At 51.7% G+C, this 10,196-nt stretch overlaps 1 protein-coding gene across 1 annotated transcript; it reads right to left on the bottom strand.

Moving 5' to 3' along the window:
* Positions 1-679: 679 nt before the first annotated feature.
* Positions 680-9,085, bottom strand: KRT84 (keratin 84). Its single transcript, XM_077869951.1, has 9 exons — positions 8,495-9,085; positions 7,055-7,263; positions 6,378-6,438; positions 5,734-5,829; positions 4,519-4,683; positions 4,231-4,356; positions 3,893-4,113; positions 3,384-3,415; positions 680-1,803 (listed from the first exon to the last, which is right to left on the bottom strand). Exons 1-9 carry the CDS (start codon positions 9,029-9,031, stop codon positions 1,460-1,462), a joined length of 1,791 nt encoding a protein of 596 aa, XP_077726077.1. The 5' UTR covers positions 9,032-9,085; the 3' UTR covers positions 680-1,459.
* Positions 9,086-10,196: the final 1,111 nt, after the last annotated feature.

The raw sequence follows: 10,196 nt of genomic DNA, 5'->3' as shown, positions 1-10,196 counted from the left end.
CACGAGCGTCTGTTGGGTGAAAGAATAAAGGATGAGAGGCCAGAGTGGGGTGCGTGGAGGGATGGCACGGGGTGGAAGTGTGTGGGCAGATCACTCAGGACTTATATGCATGTTGAGAAGTTTGGATTCTTTCTGAAAGGCAGTGGGGAGCCACGGAGGGCTATTAGTGGGTGGGGGGGAGCCATGATCAGTTTTCTATGTGAGTGAGGCCTTTCTAGCAGCATCATGATGAGTGAGCTGGATGGAGACAAGAGTGAGGGTAGAAGGATGAGTGTTCTGCAATGATCCCAGAGGAAGTGGGGCTGGGACAGGACCTGGGGAAGAGTGGGAAGGGTTTCTGTTGGTCAGGAGGTGTGGGGCAATGCCTGGAGAGAAGTGGGCTGCTGGGCACTTGTTCTTGGGGCCTCTGCTGCATTTCTTCTCTCCCTCACTGAGTTGTGAGCCCCCGCAGGGAAGGGCCTGAGCCCTCTTTCCTCGGTGCTTCCTCTGTGCCCAGGACAGCAGCCTCTGCCCTTGGCAAGTCCCTGGGGCGGGGGGTGTACGTGGTGGAGAGGGCAGGGGTTGGAGTGGTGGAGTCCAGGAGGCAATGTCTCCCATCGGCAATGTGATCCAGAAGGAGAGGCCAGAGTCCTAGTGAGGTTAGCTTGGCAAGTTTATTGAAAACCCAGCAATGCAAAGGATAGTACAAACAGGCACCCACCCCACCCCAGACCCCCCTGGAGTTGCAGACATAAACCCTCCTGCAGCACACGGGGGTTGGGCCTCCCTCACACCACCAACAGGGGCAGGGGCATGCAGCATAGCAGAGCCCACCTCTCCATCTGCACCCACCCACCACGTGCGCTCACATGCACATTAAACCAACAACGCAGGAAGAGAAGCTGCTGGGATGTTTGCCACTTGGAGAAGAACCATCTCAGGGGACTTAGGGATCCCTTGGGCCACCAAGGACTGTGGATCCTTTCGGGTGAGGAAGAGAAGGAAAGAACCTTCTCCTGCCAGGGAAGGAAGGAGGAGGCAAAGGGCAGTGGGCTAAAGACGCCCGCAGTGTGGACAGCCAACTCTCCATTCTCCAAATTAATCCAAAGCCAGGGATGGCGATGGTGCCAGCACATTCTTTTTGGCTTTGGACTGTTCATTTTCTCCCCAGGGCCCTGATTTGTGGAACTGTGTGGAATGAGCCTTTCTTCGGGACTGAAAGGTAAAGAGTGATCCGAAGAGTGGAAATGGGGAGTCAGGGAGAGGCCAGTCTACTGGGGCTGCAGACGGAGCATCCGGGTGGTGGAAAAATGCCCCCGAGGACAGGGCCCGGCAGATCAATCCCTGAGGAGAGCGGCATTGCCTGCCTGGCAGGAGGGGTAGCTGGAGCTCCCTCGGGCCCAGAGTCTAGACACCTCTGGGACAGAAGCAGGTGACTTTGAGGTGGCTCTTCTCGGGCAGTGGCTGGCTGGCGTGGCCTCTAGTATTTGGTGCGATGGCAGGTGGTGGTGGACACAAAGCGGACGCTGGAGCTGCGGCTGCCTCGGCCCCCGCTGCAGCTGCTGAAGGCCCCGTCGGGGGGCAGTGGGCAGGGGACGCTGGGGGCGCAGGCCTCACCCCCCAGCACCGAGCCTCCCCGGGATCCGGCGCTCAGCAGGTCCCCGCTGGCCTTGATGACTCGGGCTCCCCCCAGGCTGGAGGCGCAGGTGCTGACGGAGCGGATGCCGCTGCCGGACGGGCAGGTGACTGCGCTGCGGGACAGGGCGGCGCTGGCGGCCAGGGCGTCGGGCCCGCACACCGTCCCGCCCCGGGAGCTGCTCACGGCTGCGGGCGGGAGAGGAACCTGTCAGCGGGCAGGCCGCCCACTCCTGGGGCCCGGGGCCGTGCCCTGTGCTGGCGGGCACCGGGGGAAGGGCCCGCGCAAGCCGTCCCTCTCATCCACACAGACAACACCCCCCTCTCCCTCCTCTTGTCTGGGCCACTCTAGGGCTGTGACTCCCCTCAAGTTAAACATTCAGATTAAAATGGGAGAATTTGGGATCCCCGGGGGGCTCAGCGGTTCAGCGTCTGCCTTCAGCCCAGGGCGTGACCCCGGGGTCCCAGGATCGAGTCCAGCATCAGGCTCCCTGCATGGAGCCTGCTTCTCCCTCTGCCTATGTCTCTGCCTCTCTCTATATATCTCTCATGAATAAATCAATAATTTTTTTTTTTTAAATAGGGAGAACTCAACCAATTCCCCAGGTGGCATAGAGTCGTAAGTTGACTGTCATGTATATAAGGCTGAAGTCAGGTTGGGCAGAGAGCTGGATTATCCAGACAACTGGAACAGTAGCTGCTACAAAGCCATGGGCTTTTCTCTCCTGATTACATCATGTCCCTGGGGGGGTCCCCGCATTTTCCCTCCAATAAGAGTCTCTCGTCAGTTCTCTTTTGACCCACTGACGCCTTTGCTCTGTAGCCCTCTGGTATCCACTGGGGATATCTCCATACCCCAGGGCGCCAACCCAACTAAGATCCTTGCTTAGAGCAGCCCCGTCTGTGGAGGGGTCCCCTCTCCTTCCCTCTCCTTTCACCAGAATCCTTCCTACCATCCGTGACCTCCACTCAAGCTTGACCTCTTGTAGGAAGCCACACCTTCTCCAAGGGCAGGCTCATCCGAGGATGAGCAGCTCTACCCGCCTGACCCGCCCAGTGTAGCGCTCACCCCACCAGACATCCATGTAGGTTTGTACTTTTGGATCAGGAATCTGAGTCTGAATTCTGGTTGTGCCACTGACCAGCTTTGTGACTTCTGGCAAACCACCTATTTTCTCCAAGTGAGCACTAAAGGGGTGCTCATGCCTCTCTTCAGGGCTTTGAGGGTCAGGCTGACAATGGGTAGGACTCATCTCAAGAAGATTATAGTTCTAGAGAGCAGGGGGTGGTCTTGCCTTCTCTGTGCCTGCCCCCCCTCTTGCCCCCAGAAGTGCCAGCACAATCCCCTGCATGCTTTGGGCACAAACGAGGCTTTGGCAGCAGCAGCAGCAGCAGCAGCAGCAGCAGCAGCAGCAAGACTTGTGCTCATCCTTGTCCCATCCCCTGCCATGAGTGTAGGGGCAACTCCTGGGCACAGGCCTTTTCATTCCTTCTCTGACCTTTGTCCCTGAAGGACAGGACACTCACAAGAGAAAGGCTGACTCTCTTCTGGGACCTTCTTCCACCCATTCGTGATTGCTTTCTCTGGGGACATCTCAGACCTCAGCTAAGGGATGCTCCCAGTCCAGGGGCTAAATGGTCCTTGCCTCCCTGACTATCACGGCCAACCCTAGCATGGGTTCCGGATCCCAACGCAAGCCTGACTTCAAAGGAATTTTGCAGAGCCCCAGGAGAGAAGTGTGAAGAGGAAAAAAACTCAAGTTTCTTACATATGTTGACTGGCCCAACACCTTCGCAGATCCTGGGGAGAGAAAGAGATAAGTCAGTTCACAAGCAGAGTTGTTCCTTGAAAAGCTGCCTGCTATCGGGAGGGCTTTCTTGCAGAGTGAACCCACCCATGGTTCTTACCCCTGGCTTACAAGCATCCCGGGAGCTTTGAAAAAAACACATTTTGCTAGACTCTGCCCCAAAACTCTTGAGTCAAAAAATTCGAGGAAATGTGTTTTCATTATTATTTTTCAACAGATAACCCATCACAGAAAATATCCCATGATTCTGGTGCAGCCTGCCTACAGACTTGCATTTTAGAGGCGAAAATCTAGAACCATCTTCTAATTCCCTGGCAAGGGCAACCTGACTAACGCTTGCAGGGAAGCTACTGCTGCCTGTAGAGATGGTTCAAGCGGACGATTCTTCACCTGGTCCCTTCCCCACGCAGTTGGTCTAGAAGCCTAAGTCTCACCTCACCCCCCACCCCACCCGTACTGGGAGCTCTCACCGGATCTCCTCGCCCTCCAGCAGGCGCCTGTAGGTGGCGATCTCGATGTCCAGGGCCAGCTTGACGTTCATGAGCTCCTGGTACTCGCGCAGCTGCCGGGCCATGTCCTGCTTGGCCTGCTGCAGGGCGCCCTCCAGCTCGGCCAGCTTGCACTTGGCATCGGTGAGGGCCGCCTCGCCCTGCTGCTCCGCCTCGGCCACTGCAGCCTCCAGCTTGGCCCGCTGCGGGGAGGGCATCAGGCAGGTGGGCTTTGGCCGGGATTAGGGGATCCCTGGGTGAGGCTAGAAACAGAGCCCCTCCTCCTCCCTCTGAGGCTTTCTCTCCTCTCCTTTGCCCACCTGAGACTTGGCGTGCTCGATCTCCGCCTTCAGTCTCTGGATCAGGCGGGTCAGCTCATTGATCTCATCCCGTGTGTTGCGCAGGTTGTCACAATGTTGGCTAGCTGTCACCCGCATCTCCTCATACTGTGTGCGGGGGGAGGATGTTATAAGGCCAAAGTTTGAGTGAAGACTGCAGCCCCAACTGAGTTGAGGGCCTTAGACCTCCACTGGGTCCACTCCATCGTACATGAGTCTTACTCTAGGGCTGTCTACACCCCTTCCTCAGCCCCCCACTCCCTTTCACACCTTGGTCTGGTACCAGGCTTCAGCATCAGCCCGACTGCGCCTGGCGACCTCTTCATACTGGGCCTTGACTTCATCGATGATTCCATCAACGTTCAGGTCCCGGCTGTTGTCCATCTTCACGATGACTGATGTCTCTGAGATGTGTGACTGCAGCAACTGGATTTCCTGTGTTGGAGGATCAGCAAGACAGATGGGCTCAGAGTCTCATCAGTGGCTGGAACTCTGCCCAGGAGTAGCTTCAGGAGCCGAGAGCATTGCTCATTTGTTCAGAGCAAAAAGATGGAGCTGACCATCCAAACCCAGGATGAAGAAGGAGACGTGAACCATTTCAGTGTGAATTTAAACCCTTGTTATAGGGGTGGGTCCGTGGTTGAGTGTCTGCCTTTGGTTCAGGTCCTGGGATTGAGTCCTGCATGGGGCTCCCTGCATGGAGCCTGCTTCTCCCTCTGCCTGTGTCTCTGCCTCTCTCTCTCTGTGTCTCTCATGAATGAATAAAATAAAATCTTTAGGAAAAAAAAGTGAGCCCTTGTTATATGCCCGAAGATACCCCTTTAACACCTTATTTGCTTAGGGGGATACACGGGGCCTAGGAACTTGGCAGAGGGGAGCGAGAGCCATGCTAGGGTTGAAACTTTCCTTTGGCTTATCCACAGAGTGACTGTGGTGGTCATGGATCACTGAAAGTTAATAATGTTCTAGAACATGATGGTCTAGGAATTCCTGTACCTCCAGTCCTTAAAAGAACCAGGGACTTAGAATTGGCCCTTTCCACTCAGAGCCAGACATTAGCTCTGGCTGGCTCTGTACCAGTCCAAACAGACCACTTACAAAACAAAAGATAACTAGTTCATTTAGCTAATTAGATCAAACACAATTTTTCTTACATCTTCTAACAAATCAGTTTTCCAGATTCTTCGGATTGGTAGAGAGGAAGTGACACTCTTAGAGCCCGGTCTTTGGATTGGCCAAAGAGGAGTTGCATCATAGATCCAAAGAGTTTATTCATAAACCTGAGTCAGGCTGCTGAGAAGCCTTACTTGCTTACCTTCCCTTCTCCCCTTGTGGATACATCGACATATAGAGAGGATATAGATTGGAACGGGAGGAAGATATATGGTACTAAATGTTAGAAATGATGCCAGTCCAGACGAAGTCCCCCAGGAGTCCAGGCTGAGCACTGATCTCCTTGTTTGGCTCAGAGGAACGGATGCTTACCGCCATGTATAGAGTTTTCAGAAAGTCAATTTCCTGAGTTAGGGTGTCCACGTTGGCCTCTAGGTCAGACTTATTTAAGAAAGCTGTATCCACATCCTGCAGAAAAGAGAGAAGGATAAAATGGTCATGACTTGTGCACTGTTTAAACTTGGTGGGGTCTGGAGATGGGTGGGAAGATCAGGCCAATCCGCATAGGGCCAGGCCAGGCCTTGGGATGGGTGGGAAAGTCCCTGGAATGCAGTTTAGTGACTGTTGTTCTTCTCCCTACTATGACATGAAAACTTCCCTGAGGGCTCCTGGACATTTCAAATGCTTATTTAGAGACAAGAAGAATATGGATAACCTAAGACTCTCTCTCTCTCTCTCTCTCTTTTTTTTTTAAATCTAAGACTCTTACAAGGTCACCTCTTCAGACCTCTGCTCTTGTGAAGACCCAATCCTAAATAATCTGAGGCCAAATCAGAACTCCAAAGGGAACCTGTTATATGACCTTAGAGGTTCCACCTTGTGTGGGTGGCCCCAGACTCCACCGGGCTTTCTCGGGCCATTTATAGGTAGGGAGTTGGGGGTGGGAGCAGGTTTTGTCTTCAGAACATTTTCCTGTCTCGGGGAGAAGTTTGCTTGGACCTGTTGGTCTGTCTTACCTTCTTCAGAGCCACAAACTCATTCTCAGCGTTGGCCCGGAATCCCACCTCCTCTTCGTACCTGGTTGATAAGGATTGAGAGGGTGAGTTCTCATTCTGAACTGAGAAGCAATTACTCCCAGCAACACAGTGAGCCTCTTAAGACATCTCTGTTACATCCAGGAGCATGGGTCTCTGTTGCCACCTATGTGTTCTCATCTACTTTGTCTCATCTTTAGGACCATTTATGAGCCTATGACCTTCAGTTTTTCCAAATCTCTTTTACTTTCTCAAATTAGATTTGGGGTCTGAAAATGTGGACCGTTGTTACGCTCCTCTGCCGGAAAAGACTTGGAGTCATTGTACTTGAACATAGAGAAAGTAGGACCCCACTCATTGCTGAACCCGAGCACTATTCTTAAAACCAGAGGGCTCCTTTTTCTGGAGTCCACTCTCCATTCCCATAGACAAGACTAGGGATAAACCATGCCCAATTCCAAAACTCCTTTTTACTCAGGACCTGCAGAGGGCTTTCTCCTCCTTCCCTACATATCATTGCCCCTACTCTCAACTCTAGGCTGAGTATTGAAACCAGCAGTCAACCCCGATCCTTCCAGCTGCTGTTATCTGAGCTTGGCAGCTGCTTTGGGGACCAAACCCTGCTGGTTCTTGTTCTATGAAGTAGAGATGCCACTTACTTCTTCTTGAAACCCTCAAGGACATCCTGCATGTGGTTCCTTTCAGCCTCAAACCGAGCCCGGTCACTGTTTGCTACGTCCAGCTGCCTCCGCAGGTTGGTGATATAATTCTCGAAGAGGGGCTCCAGGTTGCTCCTGGCACATTTCTGCTCTTGGAGGAAGTTCCACTTGGTCTCTAGGAGCTTATTCTGCTGTTCCAGGAACCGCACCTAAATCCGCAGGGACAGAGAAATGGCACCTGAAGAACTTGATGGGGTCGCCTACATGTGGGCCAGTTCTTCAGGTGGCCAGAGATGACTCTCAGCCTTATGTTGACGTTGTTCTCTTGTCTGTTGATTTTCATTCCTCCTGTAACTCAGTAGAAGCTGTAAAAGTATGTCTGCAACCCCCTTCTCATGCTCAGCCAGGCTCAGCTGCAAACAGAAGCTTTCAAACCAAAGCACTTCAGTACCATTTCCCCTCTACACTCCAAGAATGGTGTAAGCCAGTCCACTGGGAAGTTTGAAAAATTGATTTTACCTGAGCTGGGATTTGCCTATATCTAAAAATTGGTATCGGGCATCTCTCACCGAGAATGAGGAGCAAAGTATATTGGGATAGGATAAGGCATTAGGAGGTGGGAATTCTCAGGTTATAAGTCCTATCCACCACCCCAGATACTCCATCAGCTGAGAATTGTAGAGCTGGAGAAGAACTTGGATCATTTGCTCCACTGGTTCATTTCAGAGATAGGAACCTGAAGCTCACAGAAGGGGGTTTCCATTCTCAGAGAGAGAGGATACCCACTCCATGGAGGCAAGGTTTGTGGGATGTCAGTTCCACATCATCAGGGTGTCACTGTTCCTCTCATCAGTCTGAAGATCATGACTTTCTGTGGTGGCTTCCTACTATTTCCTTCTATCTAGGCATCTCAGCTGGATCTTGGTATAGCCCACGGGGGAGAGCATACATTCTTTCTTTTGTGCAAAAATCACTCAGTTCCATTCTCTACTTTCCTGATCCTGAACAGATGTGGTTACCCAGCCTCAGAGACTGTGACAATCTCAAAAAGAGCACAAAAATCTTAAAGGATAAAACCCTTTAAACACATAGCCAACATTTGGCCTGGTCAAACTCTTAAGGTTTCTAGCCCATCTGAGAGATATTTCTAAGTGACTAGGTGCTAGGACTTAGTTTGTCCAGGTGCCCTCAGATTTGCCTGGATGTTTCTCTTTCCTTCAGAAGACACAACCACTGTCTTAGTCTACCCCATCATGCACCATTTCCTCAAGTTTGTCCTTGTTTTGCAACAAAGTGACCCAGAAATCACACTGCAGTGCCTGAAGGATGTGGGTCAAGGCTGATGCCTCAGCCTGGGCTGTTTTTTCTTAAGGGAGAGGACACTCGAATGCATTTTAGCTCTTCCCATCCCAGATCTAAAGATTGAGCTGTCATAGGTACCTTGTCAATGAAGGAGGCAAATTTGTTGTTGAGGGTCTTGATTTGTTCCTTCTCATCCTTCTTCACCCTCTGGGCATTCGGATCAATCTCCAGGTTGAGGGGGGTCAGCAGGCTCTGGTTAACGGTCACTGCTGTGATAGATGGGGCTGCTGGGATTCCACCTCCTCCAACTCTGTAGCCAAAGCCATAGCCAAGGCCACTGCCGGCTCCAAATCCCAGGCCAACACAACTGCTGGCCCCGAAGCCCATACCAGCACCACTGCCATCACCAAAGCCAAAGGCCATCCCACTGCCAGCACCAAAGCCAACGCCACAGCGGATGGGACGAGGGCCTACAGCTGCTATCCGGGGTGAGCACGATCCAAAAGCGATGACGCTCCGACTACCAAAGCTGCCAAGGCCCCGGAAGCTGGGCCCACTCCTGCAGGAGACAGAGCTTGTCCGGAAGCGGTTCAGGTTCTGGGGGATCACTGTGGAGCAAGAGCTGAAGTTGCCCATGCGGCACCCAGAGCTGACTCGGTAGGAGCGGCAAGACATGATGGCTTCCAGAGCGGGGATTGCAGAGTAGGGCGAGCTGGAGCTGGGAGTCCCTCTGAGGCTAGTGGATCTCTTTCCCCCTTTTATGTGTCTGAGAATCTGAGGATTGGCCCCATAAAAATGCAAAAAAATCCATTTGGATGCATTTATGAGCTTGGGTAGTTAGCAGAAACTCTTCATGCTTGTGACCTCGTTAATAATGAGCTAATCTCAGACACACCTATTCTCCTCAGGATCCGGCTATAACATCAAGCCTATAAAGATTAAAAACACATAAACACATAAACATTATGGTCCTATTTTCCCCCCACAAGTTCACCACAATTGCCATTATGGGGACATAAATTTGCTTTGGTCATAAATCCAATAGCCTTTTTCACTGCAGGTGCGGCTAACCACCAGAAAGTTAGGATGGGACGATTCCAGCAAGAGGCTCAAAAGAGATGCAACCATATGGATGTAACCCCCTAAATAGATGGGGTGTGAGAGGGGTATGCAGAAGAGACAGGGTCTACACAGCTCTGAGTCAGAAATGATATAGCAAGAATATGGCTTGTTGCATCTCTGTAGATGGATTAAGTAGTCCAAAACCCTTTTGTACTGTCTTATCTGTCCTCCGTGCTCTGGTTTGGTGGTTTACATACGAGCTGAATCTTCAGCAAAGCTCATTTGGGTTGGTGTAGATGCACGTCTGATTTGAGACACTCAGAAGAGACTAATTCATGAATTCATTACTTCACTCAACGATTATCAGTTGTCCCTGTGTCCCAGGCAGTGTGCCTGGTGCTGAGGATGGAGAGATAAAAAGACAGTCTCTGTGTTGGGGGGGAGATTTGTGTTAAGGTCTTCCACTGGTCAATACTTTCATGGAATGATTTGAGGCCAAAGCATGCCAATGGTTTAACCATGTATCTGTGTGGAAAGTTAATTACATGATTTTGAATCCCCAAAATACACATTAAGGCTGATCTATAGGCTTGTGTGTGGGTTTCTTATGCTGATGAATCTTCGGTTAGGGTAGAGAGACCCAAAGCAATGAGCCTCTGGTCTAGGGCCATACCGTCCTGAATGCATCTATCTTGGAAGCTAAGCAGGGTTGGGCCTGGTTAGCACTTGGTGGGAGACAAAGCAGTAAGTCTTTGGGTAGAAAAGGAAAAGCTCTAAG

This window comes from Canis aureus, chromosome 25, assembly GCF_053574225.1.
Source record: "Canis aureus isolate CA01 chromosome 25, VMU_Caureus_v.1.0, whole genome shotgun sequence".
Lineage (NCBI taxonomy): Eukaryota > Metazoa > Chordata > Mammalia > Carnivora > Canidae > Canis > Canis aureus.
The sequence above is the reverse complement of the archived record's forward strand: the minus strand, read 5'-3'. Positions and strand labels throughout refer to the sequence as shown.